This window comes from Rousettus aegyptiacus, unplaced genomic scaffold (genome assembly GCF_014176215.1).
Source record: "Rousettus aegyptiacus isolate mRouAeg1 unplaced genomic scaffold, mRouAeg1.p scaffold_m13_p_9, whole genome shotgun sequence".
Taxonomy (NCBI): domain Eukaryota; kingdom Metazoa; phylum Chordata; class Mammalia; order Chiroptera; family Pteropodidae; genus Rousettus; species Rousettus aegyptiacus.
In genome coordinates this window covers 59,908,647-59,926,622 of record NW_023416312.1, presented here as the reverse complement: position 1 = coordinate 59,926,622, position 17,976 = coordinate 59,908,647, and the positions used below count along the sequence as shown (strand labels likewise).

Here is a 17,976-nt window from a genome sequence, read left to right as displayed (position 1 = left end):
CTCTGCTCTGATTGAGGCTAAGTGACATCCTTGAAAGTAAGATAATATCTTTATCACCTTTCTACCCACACCACTCCTAAACTCCATAAATGTTTGTAGACTGAATTAATGCATGAACAAGTGTTGCTCTGGCCAAAGATGCAGCATCCATGCCCTGCATAACTGCATACAGTACTGACCCTGAAGATAGGAAAAGCAACACAACTGATGCTGTAAGAAAATGTTTCTTGTTTATACTGCTGCATCTTGATCTTTGGTTGGTCTAAATACAAAGAGGGCTCTTTCAGTTCAGAGAACTGAGGTTTATGGTGTGTGGGAGAGCTAAGAACAATGGGCTCAATTAATAGACTGGAGATGCTCTCAGCTTCTAAGAGCCTGAAAACTCCATCCATAGATGGGTCCCAGAGGGCAGAGCCAAATAAGGGCAAATGGAGGACACAGCTTTCTTGGGAAATGATTTCTTGCTCCTGAGGCAAAAGTACATTCACTCTATAGCATCCTGAATCCATTCTCTAAAGTATAGTGCTGTGTCCTTGTTTGCCAGTGTTTAAAAATAAGTCCTTGTCATATCTTTATTATTTTTGTCTTAAAGTCATCCAACCAGACTTGCTTGCAAAATATTAATTGTGCTGAAACAGAAATCAGATTAAATTGAAGCTACTTTTAAATGGAGCTTCTTAACTGATGACTGACTTGTTGCCCCCAGCTAGTTTCCTTTCTCTCTAGCCATGCTCCTTACCAGCTTCAACTACAGGGCAATGAATCTACAGCAGATTTTAAGTCAGCTTTCTTTAGGATGATGGTTAGAGTGCTGTCCAAGAGCGCCAGATTCTAGCCTCAGGTTGTGACAGGAAATTATGCCATGTCCCAAGTGGGCTACTGGGCTGGCCAATCAGGGTATTAGGTGTCACTAATTTATTTTAATACTGTCTTGCCACAGACTGTTTAAATTTACATTGCCCTTACCATATTTGCTCTGCTCCCAACATTAAATCTTTCATCCAGTACATTTCAGAAAACGATAAGCATTATTCACGTATAAAGCATTAAGGGCTCATTATTGGAAAATTCAAACAATTCAAAGAAAAGGTGACAATAACTTAATCCTAAACACACCAGTACTGGGCATCATTATCATATTAAAGAAGTAAACATATTTGACCCTGAATTAGGAGAACACTTTAAAACCCAACTTAAGAGAAAAGAAACCTTAAAACAGACAATGAATTGGTATCAAGATCTGAGTTCTAGTCTAAGTTCAGATATATATTTATTGGGTTTCTTTGGGTAATTTATTTTGCCTCTATTTCTTAGTGTTTCCAGATGTAAAATTAAAAGCAATTTATTTACTCTATTGTAGAGAATTTTTGTGAGAATGACTCTGGTGACCCAAAAAATAAATGAGTTTCTTGGACAAGGCACAATAAAAGTACAATTATTCGAGTTCTATTGTGGAGTTAAACAGAACAATTCACTCAAAGGACACAATGTTTGATTGAGAACATTCTTAATTTTATTTTCTTTAATTTTATAAAATACATTTTTTAAGATAAGTTTCTAACAGTTTACCCTTTATGTGTGTTAAAATTGAAATCCTATATCAGAAATGAAGGAAACACTTTCAGTTGATTAACTCTCTTCCTGTGTGTATATGTGTGTATGTATGCTTGGGAGGTTTTCAGGGAAGAGTTGGTTATTTGTTATGTCATTAAATCAAAACAAAATACAAGGTATGGATTACTTCACTTTCCTTGATCTTGATTGGTTTCTTACAGAACCTTTTCCATCTCCTCCCTCTATGCAGCCTGGAAGCTTATCTGGTATTCTGGTCTGAAAACGAATGTCAAGTGTATTTTTGTAAAGATCTTACATCTCCTTAAACATTGCTGAAACCACTTTGGGAGAAAACAAACAAAAAAAACTCTTTACAACAAAAGAGGCACCTACAGTCATATCTCTAAAATCTCTTCAATAAAGACCAATCAGCCTTTTATTTTTTAACCCAAAGTTAATAAATAAGAAATAGAAGACTGAAACTTGGGAGCTATTCAGGTTTCAAACTCTTTCCACCTTTCCTTTTCTGTGGAAGCTTGCCAACTGAATAGCTGATGACTAGTACATTCAGTTATGTGATCTATACCAGGAAAGAATAATCTGTATGTTAAATATGACTCTTTAACACACAAGGTATCATTGCTAAATCGAATCATCTCTCACTAGCCAGAAAGAATGATCAACCAATGTTTAAAATAATAGGTTATTCAAATTGAGGTTCAAAGTCACCAACTCTATTTCTTCAAAAAGCAAAGTAATTTGTAGAAAATCCCAATAGATGCATAGAACTAGCCAATTTTACATATCACTGGTGATTTTTAACATCCAATTTCCATTTGTTAAAGAATTATATTCAAAGAATCATTCTCCAGGCCTTTTTGGTACCCCAACCAAGTGACAAACAAACTGGAAAACATGAAATGTGCATCATTCTGAAACAAATCAAGATCTTCAAATCACCCACCATGACTGAATGAATAATACCCTATGAAAAGAGCACCATTGTGAAGATATAACAAAGGCCAGAGTACACAACTAATTAACAGAAAAAAAGACATGCAATCCAAAGAGTTATCTATCCTGTGTCTACCAGAGGGCTGGCTCAGTTTACACTGTTAGCCACTAACAATTGCTGCTCAAACCAGTTTTTTTCAACTGAGCTAGTTTCTCTCTATTCTCAGCTCCTTGGAACCCCCAGGGTTGTCATGGTAGCTGTTCTCAAGAAGATTCTGGCAGCACCTGTTTCTCTCCTCTAACAAGGAGTAAGGCCAGGTGCCCCCTTTGTCTACACAGACACTATGCTCTCTTATGCTATAAGTTAGGTTGGCTGAGTTAGAGCTTAAATGGTTCTTTGCCATTGGGGTCAGTGCTCTCTTTCTATGGGTGAAAGATCCTTGCTTTGACCCCTTCCCAGATGCAATAGGGAAATTTGGGCAAATGCTCATATTGTTTTGCTGTCATTCTTTTTCTTTCTTCTATCTTCAGTGGTAATAGGGAGATAGGAGTGAGTTCTCTGTTTTGTACACCAAGGAGAATATATTTGGCTCCTATAGATGACAAGGGACCAGGTACATCCCTTCTCTCTACATGAGCATATTTTTCTCCATTTCGTTTCCATCGGTAGAAGTGCCCTTTGAAAAGAAAACGCTTCCTGGTCCTCAGGAGATGCTTGAAATTCGAATTAGAGCCTCCATTTCTTTGTAACTTGCAGTTGTGGAGTCACCATGTTAAGCATTCCCCATTTCTAGCAGGAACCAGCTGTGAAGCAAAATGACTAACAGAGGTACATAAGAGGGAAGAGTCCACAGAAAGACATTAATCACTGCAAGACTCTCCTTTCTTGTTACACTTGTCAAGAAGAGGGCCAGTAAGTGGCAAAGGCAAAGAGTTAAAATGGGAGATGCAGTATTGTAGGCTGTGTGGTTAGAGCCTCACTATTAGAGAAAGAGAAATTTCTATAGGCAATCAGAACTTGGTGCCTCGACCCATGAGTTTAAGGACGGCAAAGTTGTAAGTGGCAGCAATCATGAAGGTGAGCTGTAGGGAACAGAAAGGAGAATATGAGTGAAAGTAGAAAAGGAAGCTCTCCCTCCTCTAATCCTTTTGGGAACAAAGAAGGGTCGAAATAAAATCATAGCTAAATAAAGAAAAAACTCCTGTTCCATAAAAAACAACAAAGCCCTGTATACTTGACTAGAAATCCTCTCTGAGACATTTCCTTTCAATGGTCCAAGCCCAGAGAACAAACTCGACAAGGATTTATTCTACACCTATGCTTGGCCTAGCACTGAGGGAAGTGAACAATACATGGGCTCTGCTATCATTCTAACCACATGTCTGAGTGACCTGGAGTCACACAGTTCCTGCTGTAGACACAAAACCACATTATGCATCACAGCCCTCCTGTGCTTAATACATCAGTTTATTTTAGAAAATGAGAAACAACTCATCTCTGTTATAAAAACTTCAGCAGTAGGAGGCAGGAGTTCTTCAAGTTTATTCTTAAACATTGGCCACTTACTCAATGACTTCAGATGAAATACTTCATTCACCCTAGATTTTTAAGCTGAACCATAAACATACATTGACACTGCATTGTAACACCATCAGCAAGATTTTGGATATAGAATCACATTATCATAATAACAATCCTCATACTGTTAGATATTTTCAAGAGAGTAACTAAATCCCTTAAAGAGTGTCCAAGATAGAGTTCTATTCACAGTATATAGAATCTCAGGCTTTGGAAAACCCATGTTGAATAACACTTCAGTGGTCTTGTCATTGATCTGATGAAGATGTGTTGAGAATTCATTGTAATATATGACTGTAAAGTATCTGGCAATATTGCATGCCCTGTAAATGCTAAATAATATCATTCTTGACTATGAATCTCTCTCCTCATCACATTTTCCTTGTTCCTGTCAAATTTCTGAAGTTTTTCTGCCTTGCCAACCCAAAGTAAATTTGCACAATCTCTACACTTTGCTGTCTCTTCCGAGTAGCTTCCTTGCAGCATTTCAAGGTTAGAAAGAGTCTATCTTTTTGCCTTTCAGCATAGCTGGACACCAGCTATCCCAGGACCATTGATTTGCCAAGATCATTCACAGACAACTCACCAGCGAAACCAGTGTGGCTGCAGCCCCCACAAATGCAGCAATAAACAGGTGAAAGGTCATTTGGAACTGCAAGAAAATGCAAAGGGAAGAGTTGTTTCTTGCAACAGCAAAAATATGGTCCACTATATATCATGAATGCAGCTTTCTGAATGTGTTGATATCTTTCTCTTTCTCTGTGTTAATTCTGCATCTTTAACTAAGTTGTCACTTCCCTTAGTGTAGTCTTCCCGTTCCTTTATGTAAACTATAGCACCTAGCCCCATAGAACCCAGAACACAGAATACTCATGAAATACTCATAAAACATGTTAATCAATTGTTTTTCTAAAATTGTGTCTAAGAACGCAAAATTTAAAGCCAACATTTTGTTTTCAAATAAATTATTTTCTGCCTTCTTTCTCAGGATTTGCTTTTATTCCTCTGCCTCATTTGTGCACAATAGCTGTTCTCAATACGATGTTTTCTTTTTACAGATGTACTGTTTTTTACTTCTCATAAGAGATTGAGAAGTTCCAAATGGAAGGTGTTTTGTAAAACCCATGAATGTCTGTATATACAACCCATGTTCTTGATAAGGTTTTTAACTAAAATAAAGAAAAATTTCATGTGGGGGATTTTACCATTAAGCTGTATATTTACCTAAAGCTACAAATTTCTTTTAAGGGAGGAAATCTTGCAATGGAAAGCTTTCTATGTAGTTCTAAGGAATATAGATATTTTTAGCATTATGTTCATTGGCTCAGGTGTACTCAGCCAATATTTTGTGAAAGACAAAATCCAGCAAAGAGAAACTGTGGTCCTTAAAATGGAAGTCCATGTGTAGGAATTCGTATGGTACTAAACATTCTTTTTAAAAGTAACCCAAATGGCCCACTCACCTCAGCTGTTTTGCATATAGACAGAAGGTTGGAGCCACACACCTTGCCAGGGAAAGCATTCCATGGGAGAACACCTAAGTAAGACACACAAGTCAACTAAGGTGAGCTTCACAGAGTTGTGGGGCTATATAGAGATTTTCCTTCAGAGCCCATCTTTAATTATCCTGGCTGAAAAGGTAGACCCTACTAAAAATCAGGATCCTCTTGTCTAAAGATTTACAAAAAAATAACAGGTTATTGTATTGAATAGTTGCGAAATTTCGAGTTTGTTATTGAAACGTTCTGCTACTAGGTTGCGAACAGCAGTCAACTAGGGTAGAGCATTGTATGCAGCCAAAAAACTCCCCTCGCTTCCAAGAAATTTCCTTCCAAAGGAAGAAATCGTTCCAATTTCAGTGAAGAGGGATTAACAAGCTAAGATCCAGGCTTCCATACTCTTATTTTTCTCATAATTACCACCCTCTTTACCCTACGTAAAGAACCAAATACATAGTTCTTACATAAGGAGATTGAGGAGCCAAGGTACACATGCACTAACTCACCATACATTCTGGCATCAGCACAGAGGCTGCCTATACTGGCAGAGGTCTTGCTGGGGAAGGCAATAGACTGGCAGGTGGTCCAGGTGTTGAAGTAAATGTACACGGGCACAGCAGAGCAGGCAAACACCAGGAGCCACACAATGGTCAGGGCATAGGTGATGCCCACAAACTAAAACAATTGACGTGGGGTGGTTAGAAATCAGCATTAGCCTGCAGATGTCAAAACACGAATTGGGAGATCCTGGAGTGGCATGTGCCAGACATGAAACCAGATTCCAGAGATCTCCATAAAATAAAATTAGTAAGCAGAGCACCTCTGTCAATTGTCATTGGCAGTATCTACTAGAGAACTGGCCCCAGATATGATGGAGGGTGATGGGAATGGGTAAAGGTTGGAGTGAGAAGGATCCCTGGGTTAGAGAGGCTTCAGGAGATTTTTTGGGCAGATAAGGTGTAAAGAAATCAAAACAGATCTTGAAAGAAAGTTGTGCCATTCATTGCCTCAGGCTGAGCTTAGAAAATATTTCTTGTCACCAGACTTTTGATCCCTAGTCATTGAACAAAGCCAATAGGAGATTTGAATTTGATATCCAAAAAATAAAACCTTTCTAAGCCAACTGCTAGACACAAAAGACATCGCCATCACCAACAGATGTTCAGCCCCCAGAGGGCCTTTAATTCTAGAGACTGAAAACCAATGTGTGTTTCAGTTGAAGCACGGATAGCCCTCAGACAAAGATGAAGTATTAAATATGCAGATTTATCCTAGTTCCTTCTGGGACCTCCAATAGTGTAGAACCCCAGAATATTGTGAATTCCACCTTGAAGTCAATTATTTAATTTCCATGATCCACCTTCCCTCTCAGATCAGATACCTATATCTCAAATTCATGGGCAGCATTTTAGACTCTTGGGCAGTCAGATCTACTCTTGTTTTGGTCCCTTCTAGGAGGGAAGTAAAGGGATACCAACAGATGGCTTAGAAATAGTCTGATTGTACAAAGCATCCCAGAAACTCATGCTTTTCATTTTGAGATGAAAATTTTTAGGGAACTTTTTAAAGGTGAGGCTAAGCCAGCTGGGCACCACGTTCTTCCTGACCTTCTCGTTGGGCTGTAGCCAACACTTCCTCACTCAAAAGCCAGGTTCCTGGACAGGACCCAGCCTTGGATGGGGGTGAGGCCACAGACTAACGCCCAATTGTCCCCCACCCCTTGTTATTGCCACAAAATCCTGAGGATGATCACCTTGTCGGGATGTCCTAGCCATTTTCCCAAACAATGACACACCCGCTCCAAAGAACGAGCTTGATGTTGGCCTCTGGAACCCCTCCCCTTCTGGCCCCCTGTTACCGTTGCGCTCAGGCCCTTGCCGCAGATGGTGGTCTTGTAGTCGCCAAAGATCTGCCTGACTGCACCGGTGGTGTAGAAGCCCTCAGCCAGCAAGAGGGCCCCATAAAGGAAGAAGAAAGAGGCAGTTCCATAGATGACATACTGGAAGGCATGGATCCTGCATTAACAGATCCACAAAAGAAACCAGGGAATCTTATTAATTGAGGAACTAGTTTCCTTCCCACATAAGTGGACACTTGAGTGGACACCTAAACAAGGATAGAGATTCTTTAGAAGGATCACTAGGTTCCTCCTCTGTCCAGTCATTGGGCTTTCCCCAAGTTCTCCATACCTACTACTGCTGAGGCTCCAACTCAATGTTAACCTTACTGAGCAAAAGTTAGAATACATTGAGAGAAAGCAAGGACAGGGGGCAGTGGGCAGGCAGACCCCTATTTTTCTGAAATTGACATTTTCCCCTCACTTAGGGCTTCAGATGTGGCACAGGTGGAATCTGCACACAGAGGAGAAATTCAGGAATCACTTCTTGTGTTGCACCAATCACCCACTAGCCATTAAGGTACTGATGAGTTCTATATCTCCAACATGGAGAGAGAGGATAAGAGGAGGTTTGAGTGGAATGACAGGTACTTACACATTGATGAGATACTCATAGTCCTGGTAGTTTTTGGAGAAATAGGTCTCAATTAGTTTTTCTGTACCAGTGAGTGCTTCATGTCCACAGCCACAGAATAGTGCTACCCCAAAGAAACACAATCCAGTGGCCACCAGAGAAGCAAATGGGGCCCCTACAAGACATCTTGCACAGCACTCTAACAAGCCTAGGAAAAAAGAACAGGAAACAGTCATGGATGTACAATAGGAAGCTCGTGCCACTCAGACCTCACTGCCAGACCAGTCAGGCCCTGTGCTCACATGCATGGACAGAGTGTCACCCCCAAATACAAAAGTAGGAGAATTTAGAACTTTAGGCTTCTGAAATGTGAGATTGACCTCCAAACCATACTTTGTTCCTTTCTTGAAAATAAATCTTTACCAGAAAATAAGGGTTTTTTTTTAATAATCAGTAATTCAAGTAGCAAGCCAGAGAGATTATACAATTATTCTCTCCTTTTTTATCATTCTGGTTTGATTTATTTAGTCATTAATCAACTCTTATGGAGTACCTACTATGTGCCTAACATTGTGCTAGGTGTTATGTGAGATGTGAATAAATAAAAGACAGATCCAGCCATATGGGAATTTTGTTTACTGAAGAAGAATGAGTTATGTAGACCTAATATTTTCAACAATTCCAGGCAGTCAAGGAAGTGATTACAAAGGGCTAAAGCACTTAGAGTTCCAGGAAGAAGTGAGTGCAGGCCAGAGATATCAGTATAGTCAGATAGGATTTGGGCCTTGAAGAGCATTCCAGGTAGGATATTCCTGAAAATTGTATGTTCTTCATGGAATGCTTTATTTTTCTTAGTCTAGATATGTGAAAAGCAGCCCAAAGGGAAGGAGGGAACTGGCAGAGGACAGGAGATGGTAATGAAAGAATTACTATTGTTATTTCCAGTAATAAAAAGGCAGGCTTAATAATTTTTGAATATTTTGCATGGCTTATTTGTCCCCAATACACTGCAGCTTAGCCAATGTCCTCATCCTCAGTCTTACACTACAGTTCTGTCAAAACAGCTACAAAGAGACTTTATATAAAGTCAGCAAAGCATGAAACGTCTTTCTAGCATGATGAAAACACACCAGGGCTTGGGAGAACAGGTGTCCTAAAGTGTTAACAGTCCCTGAGATTCCCAGGCCAGCTGAGAAACACACAAGAAAGACACACAAGAAATCACAGACTCTGAGAACAGCTGTGCCCCAAGCACCAGCCCCATGCTCTAAAGTGTCACATGGAGTGAAACAACAATTTTCAAGTAGATGACTGACTAAATGGGGAAAGGATGGCTCCCTCTGGCCTCTTGGCCTGATCCCCAAAAAGTAGAAATAAAAATGTTAATCTGTTCAGAAAAGGATCATATATATATATATATATATATATAATATTATATTATATTTTATTATATATAATATATATATTTTATATATATATGTATTTTTATATATATAAACACACATACATGCACACATATACATATATATGCACATACACACATATACACAGAATTTATATATCTATTCCTATATAATATATACCTACGATATATGAATTGTTTTTGTATTTTTATATACTATATGTATATATGAATTATTTGTACATATGTACATATACGCACACACAAATGATCAGCAAATATGCTGAGGAGCTGCTATTTTGGAAAAGCATGTTGAGACTTCTTATAAAAACAAAACAAATCATATTGATATTTAGGTTTGGATTTTTATGCAAAGATCACTTGTCTATACCAGTGTTCAGGGACCAGGGGAGTCCTTTGCCAGACCCTCTTAACACTAATACTATTTCTTTTTAGCCCTGAGTGCTTGACCATCTCATCATTTGCATGGTTGAACTGCATCAACGTGAACAGATTCTGAAGGACCAAATTTTCTCTATCATGGGAAAGTTGAGGTGGAGGCATTTGTCTCTGTTCTCAGAACCATAGAATGAGTAAGTCCTATTACCCACTGTTTCCTAAAATGACAGCCCTTCCTTGGTCCTCAAAAAGCCTCTTTCTCAAAGATTCTTATATATCACACCAGAGATGAGGCATGGAAGTCCAAGCCAAGCAAATTAAGTAGTTAACATTTGCAGCAGATTTGAATTTCCTTTTCCAAGAACCTTGTGTGTGCTGTCAGAAAACTCAGTCTCTATTGGAAGCAATTTCTAGTTGTGCCGCCTTAAGTGGAGGCAGAGTTTACTTAGCATGAACTTTGCAATAGAGTTTGGCAAGAGTGTCTCATCAGAACTGGCCCATGGTGTGTGTGTGTGTGTGTGTGCGCGCACGTGCACATGCACATTCACACATGTACACATGCAAATGTGCACACGCATGCATGTGTACACCAGAGAGAAAGACATAGTAGTTGAAATCCGTCATTGTTCTCTGGAAACATTTCAGAAATTGATCTTCCTCTTTCACAACAGGTTAAGATACTAGTTGCATCTTATAAATTATGAAAAGGAGCTTGAAAATAACCAGTGCTGCCATTTTCTTTCTCTGCATATCCAACTCTTCCCCACCCCCAGAACTCTAGGACTCTTCTAGTAAAGAAGGTCTCTGAAGCCTGGGGGTGGAGGGAGGGGAAGGTCAGTGACCCCACTGTTCCCCCCTCTCTCTAACACAGGGTCAGCACTTGGACAGAGCCCTCCAGACAAAGAAGCCTTGTTTTACTCTGAGATCTCAGGAACCTCATTGGTATTCTACAGGGGCCCACAGGCCTGAGGGTGGAGAGGGAGTTAGACCCAGGGAACAATGGCAAAACTGTTTGTTTAGAGTAAGGAGAGCCATCCATCCTAACAAGTGAACATCCTGTGCCCACTCCCTCAACCCAGCTTTTTCATCCTGGGAAGGGCTAAATGATGGTGCAGGAGTGATCAGGGGTGAAGGAACTTGAATGCTTGCTAACCAGATAATTCCACTCTAGTCTTTAGCTGATGCCCCCTTCCAGGGTTGTAAAGAAGAAGGAAAACCCTCTTTAGTGTATCTGATCCTTTTTCATCATCCAAAAAACCAGAGTGTCATATGTAGTGTTCTTACTAGGTAATAAAGGATTAGGCCTCGGGAGCAACTCTGAATCACCAAATGATCCTCTTTCTTCTTCCACCCATTTTTATTCTATTTTCTTAGACCTCAAATAACTTAGCACATCCTTTTCTGCTCGAAAATTGTCACTCAAAGCAAGGGACAAGAAGAACATAGGTTTTAATGAATCTCTAATGTGAAATCAGAAATAATCGAACCTGGATAGTTGAGCTATAAACAGTTCAACAATATCAGCATGAGCATCAGACAGCCATGTCTTTGCAATCAAAATGAAATGTTTGTTCTGGGGGTACATGAGTTCATCAGAAGTGAAGAATTCGTCAGTCTGTTCAAGTAAAAAATCAAATTTGGGGTTCCAACTGGGAAAAACTCATAACATGCAAGAAATTGTGTCTTCATTAAAGTAGTAGACAACTATAACATTTTGAGAAAGATTCATTGGGTTCACTTTCATTTTTCACAGCCCAAGAAATGTGCATGGGAATGTAGGGACAAGAGCTTAAAGCCACAGGCTCCCCATTTCAGAACACTTTATGATTAAAGGGATATTGGTGTGATTCGGAAGGCTTTGAGAGATTTTGGAAAAGTTCCTTGGCTTTCTTAAGAGACATTCTCACATTTCCGGGCTAAGTACAGCCTGGGACATAGAGAGTTGGCATAAAAGAACTATATAGTAGTAATATTACCTAATACAACCCAATTGGATTAAACCAACTGACTTTAATGAGAGGTCATAGAGAAAGTGTTTTCCTTTTATTTCTTTTTATGTGGATTCAGTGCCATTATTAAGCACATTAGCAGCAACCTAGATATTGTGAGGGAAAAAAAGGAATTATAAGGACCAGTCCCTTTCTTCAAAGACCTTTCACCCTTTTTGAGAACAAACATGTCTGTGAATCAAAGGCTAAAGCTACCTACCATCTAATGTTTAAAAGTATATAACCAAAATCTGTGGGCAAAATGTAAGAAAAAGAGACATGTTTGGTTTTGACTAGATTATCTACAAATTCTCAAAACTAGGTCTAATCAATCTGTGATAGAACTTCAAGCCAGTCTCACTAATGATCTTCACAGGAGTTTGACAAATATCGACAGGCCCATTGTGACTTTTATCCAGATCCGTGTCTATCCAAGGGACTGTGTTGATCCTGATACTGTCTCTTTAAGCAGAAGCCAAGAGCTCTCAAGCCCTCCCTCCTTTCCCATGCCCTGGGCACGCCTCAAGGACTAGCTCCATGATGGAAATTCACTGTGAGTCTGTGAACTTATCAAAGGAAGAAGAGGAAGGGCTTTCATCAAATGGGATGGTAGAAAGAGACCAATTGTTCCTCGAACAATTCCCAGCCTGTCCCTTAAATCCAGCTGACAAAGGGAGAGATAGAACCCCATACAATAGAGCTAAACAACAGGCAAGTTCATTGAGTAAAAAACTGGCCCCATCTCCCTAGGTCTCTAATCTGCACTACAGTTTTACCCTCCTCCCAGAACCCACCCCTTAACCTCATCCCATGAACAGAAGACTCCTTGATCAGGGCCTATAATCAGTTGACAGGGCCAAGATGCTAAGACAGCCGTGACTGGTACTAGGGATGGATGGGAATCAGTGGGTGGGTTCTAGGAGTGAAACAACAATCATCAGGAGGTATTAGAGACAAAGACTTTGCTTCTGGCCTTATCCTGGTCAGACAAAGCCCTGTCTATAATCTTGTCTTTCCTACATGAAATCAGAACTGATACCACATTCAAGGACTAGAAAGAGCCTTCAGCCACTGGGGCATGGGAATCCAAGACTGCTGGATAGTCAAATCATGCAGACTGAGTTAAACCAAAAGGAATCTCAGCCTTCTCTCTGAATAGGAGTTATTATCACCATAGCAACAACATCTGGAACACCTTGTTTACTATACTCCTTGCTCCTCCCCAAACACACACGCATGCACACATGTACTGATTTATGCCCAAACATTGGGAGGCTAGGGTAGAAGCTTGATTGTTAAACTCTCCCTGACACAATGTGGAAAGGTGAAAGAGAAGCACCTGACACTAAGCTAAAAGACAACAGTTTTCATACCTTATTCCTTGGGGTAGTCTCCTCTCTCCTTGGTTGCAGTGTGAAGCTGATCTGGGGAACTTTGTTACCATCTTTGGGACATCACTGACTCTTTTCCAGAGTCATGTCTGGCAGTGAGCTCAGAGGTCAACACAGAGCTGAGAGATCACCCTTATGACTATTTAAAAATAGCGAAGGAGGAATTAATTTATCAGTACTTGCTAAGCTTTTGATGAAAGACCTTGACAATGGGAAAGGAAAAGAAAGTTTGTTTGCCTGCCATGGCTGGCGTGACCCTTTTTGATTAGTTCACTGCCCTAGCTAGATTTTTGCTAGACTTGATGTTCTGTGGACAATGAGAGCATTCCTATTGTTGCTTTCTTTCAAGGCCAAGAATTAAACACTAAGTATGGTTTTGGGGGCTTCAAGATAATACACAAAAAGTCAACAAGAGAAAAAAGATGCCCCTGTCTGGGGTTCTGCCTTGATGGGTTTGGAAACTATACTTTCCCCCACATCCAACTCCCAGGGATTTCTTGAGCTTTGTTGCACTTAGATAGTTTTGGGAGAGCAGTTCTGGTTGTCAGGTTGTTGAGTGAACTTGGCTTTCCTAGCCCAGAGCCAAGATGAAAGACCCTTGAAGCAGAGCAGACTTTTCAGTTGGCTTGGCTCTCCAATAACTCTTCTGGCTCTGCAGGGCCAAGGTGAAGGGTGGAGTGGGGAAGACTATCTGTGTTCGTTCCAGTCAGTGTCTCTAAGAGTAAGTGAATGTGCTGATTTGGGTCTTCTTTCTTTTTAGCTCCTGGAATTCTAATGGCATTTTTGCCATCATGGTGGGATTCAGTTAGCATTCAGGCATTTTGTAAAACTAGACCCCTGCTCTGCCTTGTCACTTTTTTGCCTGGGCTACATTCACTCTCAGCCAGCCAAAACTACACTGCTGGGCAAACAGCCACCTTTGGAGAGAAGCTTCACAGTTTGGTTACCAGGGTAACAGTCACTGTTCTCAGAAACAAGCTAGCAGGAGCCAACGTTTTGCTATTCAGTAATGGCATTGTGTTACTGAGCACAGAGTAATCAGCTACTGCTCTTTGGATATTTTCTGGTTCCATTGTTATCTCAAAGACTCATTTGGAATATCCTCCTCTCAAGTTGGGACAAGGTTTAATGAACTATTATTTTCCTCATAAACCTTTTGTGCAGCTCCCTGTTCCTGGAGGTGATTAAGGAGAGGCTGTAGGAATATTTAACTGGCTGTTGTTGAAGGGACTCCTGAACTGCAATTTCACTCAGTTTCTCAAGTTCCTTCCAGCCCCAAGTTCCATGATATTATTTGTCTACTATGATTGTTAAATAGCCATACACTCCATGTCAGAACTAGTAGCAATTCAGTTCTTTGTTGGAGATGGTCTATTATTTACAGAATATTTGAAATATTTTGTTATTGAATAACTGAAAAGTCATATACACCTGGCCCAAGTATTACCCACCACTAGGATCTGGGTTCCAATACATGACCTCAACTGTGGCCTTATCTGTGGCAATCATCCCTGGAGGAAATCATCCAGCCTCCAAAACAGGAAACTGTCCCTGTGGTCACTTTATCTGTTCCTGCTTTTTCCTCTCTCTCTCTCTTTGTTTTTAATTCACAACCTACCCAAGCAGGTGTCCTGACATTAGATAGAGTTTCTGATGTTACTTTGGGCAGGAATTGAGTTTCTCAAACATTCACCTCACCTGGACACTCTCAATAGGTCAAACGATTCTTACCCAGTGCACAAAGTGCAGATAAAGAAAACCCAACCACTTTGGAAAAAGTAAAAGTCAGCCTGTACACAAGGCATTGTATAATAATCCATATTATCATGATTTACAATTGTTATGGAGATAGGTTGCCCATTTTCAAAAGACTTTCACATCATTATTACTTGATTTTCACAACCCTGAAAGTATACAAAACTGTTATTGTGGTCCCCATGTTCCATATGAAAAAGTGATAATTCAGTGACCTGCCCAAATTCACAGTTTATATGTGGCAGATGTGGGATTCAAATTTGGTTGTGTTCACTTCTAGTCCAGTGCTCTACCTTCTTAATTATCCTACCTGAATACATGCTGCAAGGAGCTCTCTTGTCATTTCACAATGAAACAACCTAAAGGCTTTCACCAGCTTAATAGAATTGAAACCTATCTTCCTGGATGTTGCTGGAGTATTCTGGGTATTACATCTGATGGTGAGTACACAGGGCAATTGATTTTCATTTCCTATAAGATGCATTTGAGCCACTGCTCTTGTTTTGCCAGATGTGAGCAACGTCTACATATCTCTGTGGCATCCTGTGTGGACAAAGACTCTGTGCTCTGCACAGCTTGCTCTGAGTAGGCACTACCAGAAACCAGGCCTCATAGCTTCTCTCTTTGTTTATAGAACCTGTCAAAGCCCTCAGTACTCAGCCAAATCAGCAAGAGCTCTGAGGTCCCAGCAGCCTCCTTTTCATGGGAGAGATTTAGAATCCAGACCATGCCCTCAGGAAGGCTGTCTGTGATATTTGCTAGATATGGTCACCCATACACATGTGCGCACACAGACACACACACGCGCACGCGCGCGCGCGCACACACACACACACACACACACACCTACTTATATCTGTTCCCCATGGTAAAGCCATTGAAGACTTTATTTTCATTTCCTAAGCTTAAGATTGGCCTCCTTAGTCATGGCCAAGTCTGAATCCATCTTGCCCAATTCCCCAATTTCCTATTGTTACCAAACAGGGTCTAAATTTTGTATCAAGCAAGCAGTTATTTAGTATATCTGAGGGCTAGCCAACACTCAGTTGCTTCCAGCAGAACCAGGGATGTTAGCTGACACAACCATTATCAGAGCCTGGGAACCAGGGTAAAAGAGAAGGTAGAAGGAAGTGAAGAGGTAGGAAGACACATGACCACATCCAGCTCACTGGGCTCTCTCTCCAAGGACTTGTGAGACTCTCCACATGCTGCTGGAATTCTTTGGCAATAAAGCATCACTCTCAATACAGCAGAGAAAGAGTTAATCTAACTGAGTGCTAAGGAATTAAAAAGAAAACAAGTGCCAAAGCACAACTCTTTTAAACCATTGAAAACCCCGAAATCCCAAAGTTGAAAATTCTCTCGCACATTCCTGTGCCTGTTTGAGCCTTCCATGCTAAAATTTTTGAAACTCACCCATATCTTTGGGATTCTGACTGCAATTGTAGCCGGCTGGCTAGTCTGCTTTGCGGCTGACTTTGTTCAGCTTGAAGGATCCTGGTCTCTCCAGTCTCCTTCTTCGGTCCTTTACTTTTTCTCTCTGAGTATCTTTGTCCTCTTCTCCAGCAATGAAAAGGGCTTTCTGATTGACAGACAACCCCCTTAAAGGGACAGGCCTGCTTTCCTCTTTCTCTCTCCCACCCCATCTCCTCCCCTTGCCCCCACCTACTTAGGGATACTCCCTTCTCTAAGGGATCCGTCTTCTTTTTCTGCCTTTCACTGCCAATTTTGTTTTTTTCCCTAAGGCTGTCTGTGTGGAATTTCACTTTGCTACAGAGACATCTGGAAATGTGGTTAGGGGCTGGAAATAAAAAGAAGAGGTCTTGGAAGCCTCCAATTGATCCTTGGATCTATTTGGTGTAGGATGTGGCAGCACAAGTGCCAGAAGCCATGGAAATAATAGCTCTGGTGAGGGGGTCAAGATCAAAAACCTACATGCTATCTCCCAGAGTCCTTCCAACTCTGGCCCCGACCCTACCCCTCACTCATAGCTGCCTTTGGCCCTGTCCACTTTCCCCTCCCCCAACTCCTTGGCAAATAAGCACCCTTCCCTAACCCAGCTCTAGAAACACAATAGAGAAGAAAAAATTGTATTTTAAAACAATTTCTTCCAAATCCTCCAACTGAATGAGGACAAAATACAAGTTGTTGATTCCACAAACAGATTTTTACCATGCTTGGAGAGGCTAGAATTGTTATAATTTTATCAAGAGGACAGCAGAGACCTGGAGATGAGGCAAGACTTGTGCAGGTTCACAGAATAGGCTAAAGAAAAAGGTCAGAGTTAGGGATGTAGGTGATTTCCAAAGAGGGTAATTGACTCAAGAACATAATCTGAGATTCAGGTAGTCAATATCTCATTCTGAGAATGTAGTATTATCAAAGAGCTGAGGGCAGGCCAGTGAGAGGCAGGGAGTGGGTTGGGTTAAAGTAGCAGGCGCCAAAGAGGATGAAGAGAGAGAAAGGGAAAGAAAATATAGTTCTTGCCTCAGAGAAAGAAACACTAAGAAAAAATGGTGAAGCAGAAAGAATAGGGAAATAATATGTAAAACCTGCCTCACCAATAATAATTGTTTTTAAAGACTATGAAGGTGTTTGAGTGTCTAGTGTCAAGTGGGATTAACCTGACAAGGTTGTCTAGAAGAGGTGAATCTTAACCAATGTCTATCTCGGTTTATTAGTGTTCTCTAACCCTTCAGGAGCTTCAGAAAGGCATAACTCTATTAAACTTGAAGCCCATATCCTCCCATTGGAGGCCTTTAAGGGGTTAGCATAGAAGTGGAAGGGGATCTGTTGGAAGACTCCAGGAAAAGAAGGTATGGGCCCCTCGAATTTTTCCTATGGCTTTGGTTTGGTGTCAGAGAGGAGAGGAAGGAGGTACTGAGATGAACCTAGAATTTTCCTGTGGTGGGAGAGAGGCAAGATTGTGTTTTACAGTTTTCTCTTTGAGCTGCGATCTTGTATTTGTTTCTGGCTTGGCCTCT

The 17,976-nt window shown here is 40.7% G+C and overlaps 1 protein-coding gene across 2 annotated transcripts; it reads right to left on the bottom strand.

Moving 5' to 3' along the window:
- Positions 1 to 1,490: 1,490 nt before the first annotated feature.
- PLP1 (proteolipid protein 1) lies at positions 1,491 to 16,575 on the bottom strand. 2 transcript variants are annotated; one of them, XM_016133277.2, is made up of 7 exons: positions 16,409 to 16,575; positions 8,079 to 8,265; positions 7,340 to 7,601; positions 6,093 to 6,261; positions 5,551 to 5,624; positions 4,674 to 4,739; positions 1,491 to 3,591 (listed from the first exon to the last, which is right to left on the bottom strand). In XM_016133277.2, the coding sequence occupies exons 1-7, from the start codon at positions 16,410 to 16,412 to the stop codon at positions 3,520 to 3,522; spliced, it is 834 nt and encodes a 277-aa protein (XP_015988763.1). In that variant the 5' UTR covers positions 16,413 to 16,575; the 3' UTR covers positions 1,491 to 3,519. The 2 variants fall into 2 exon arrangements, with proteins under 2 accessions (XP_015988763.1, XP_015988764.1); XM_016133278.2 differs by having other exon boundaries at positions 7,445 to 7,601.
- Between the last annotated feature and the right edge of the window lie 1,401 nt (positions 16,576 to 17,976).

Bases quoted from the DNA above. Each gene is read 5' to 3' on its own strand.
- PLP1 (XM_016133277.2), bottom strand. The intron at 7,602-8,078 runs GTAAGTACCTGT...CTGTTAATGCAG, and splicing joins TATGAGTATCTCATCAATGT to GATCCATGCCTTCCAGTATG. The intron at 4,740-5,550 runs GTGAGTGGGCCA...ATTTTCTTGCAG, and splicing joins CTATATGCAAAACAGCTGAG to TTCCAAATGACCTTTCACCT.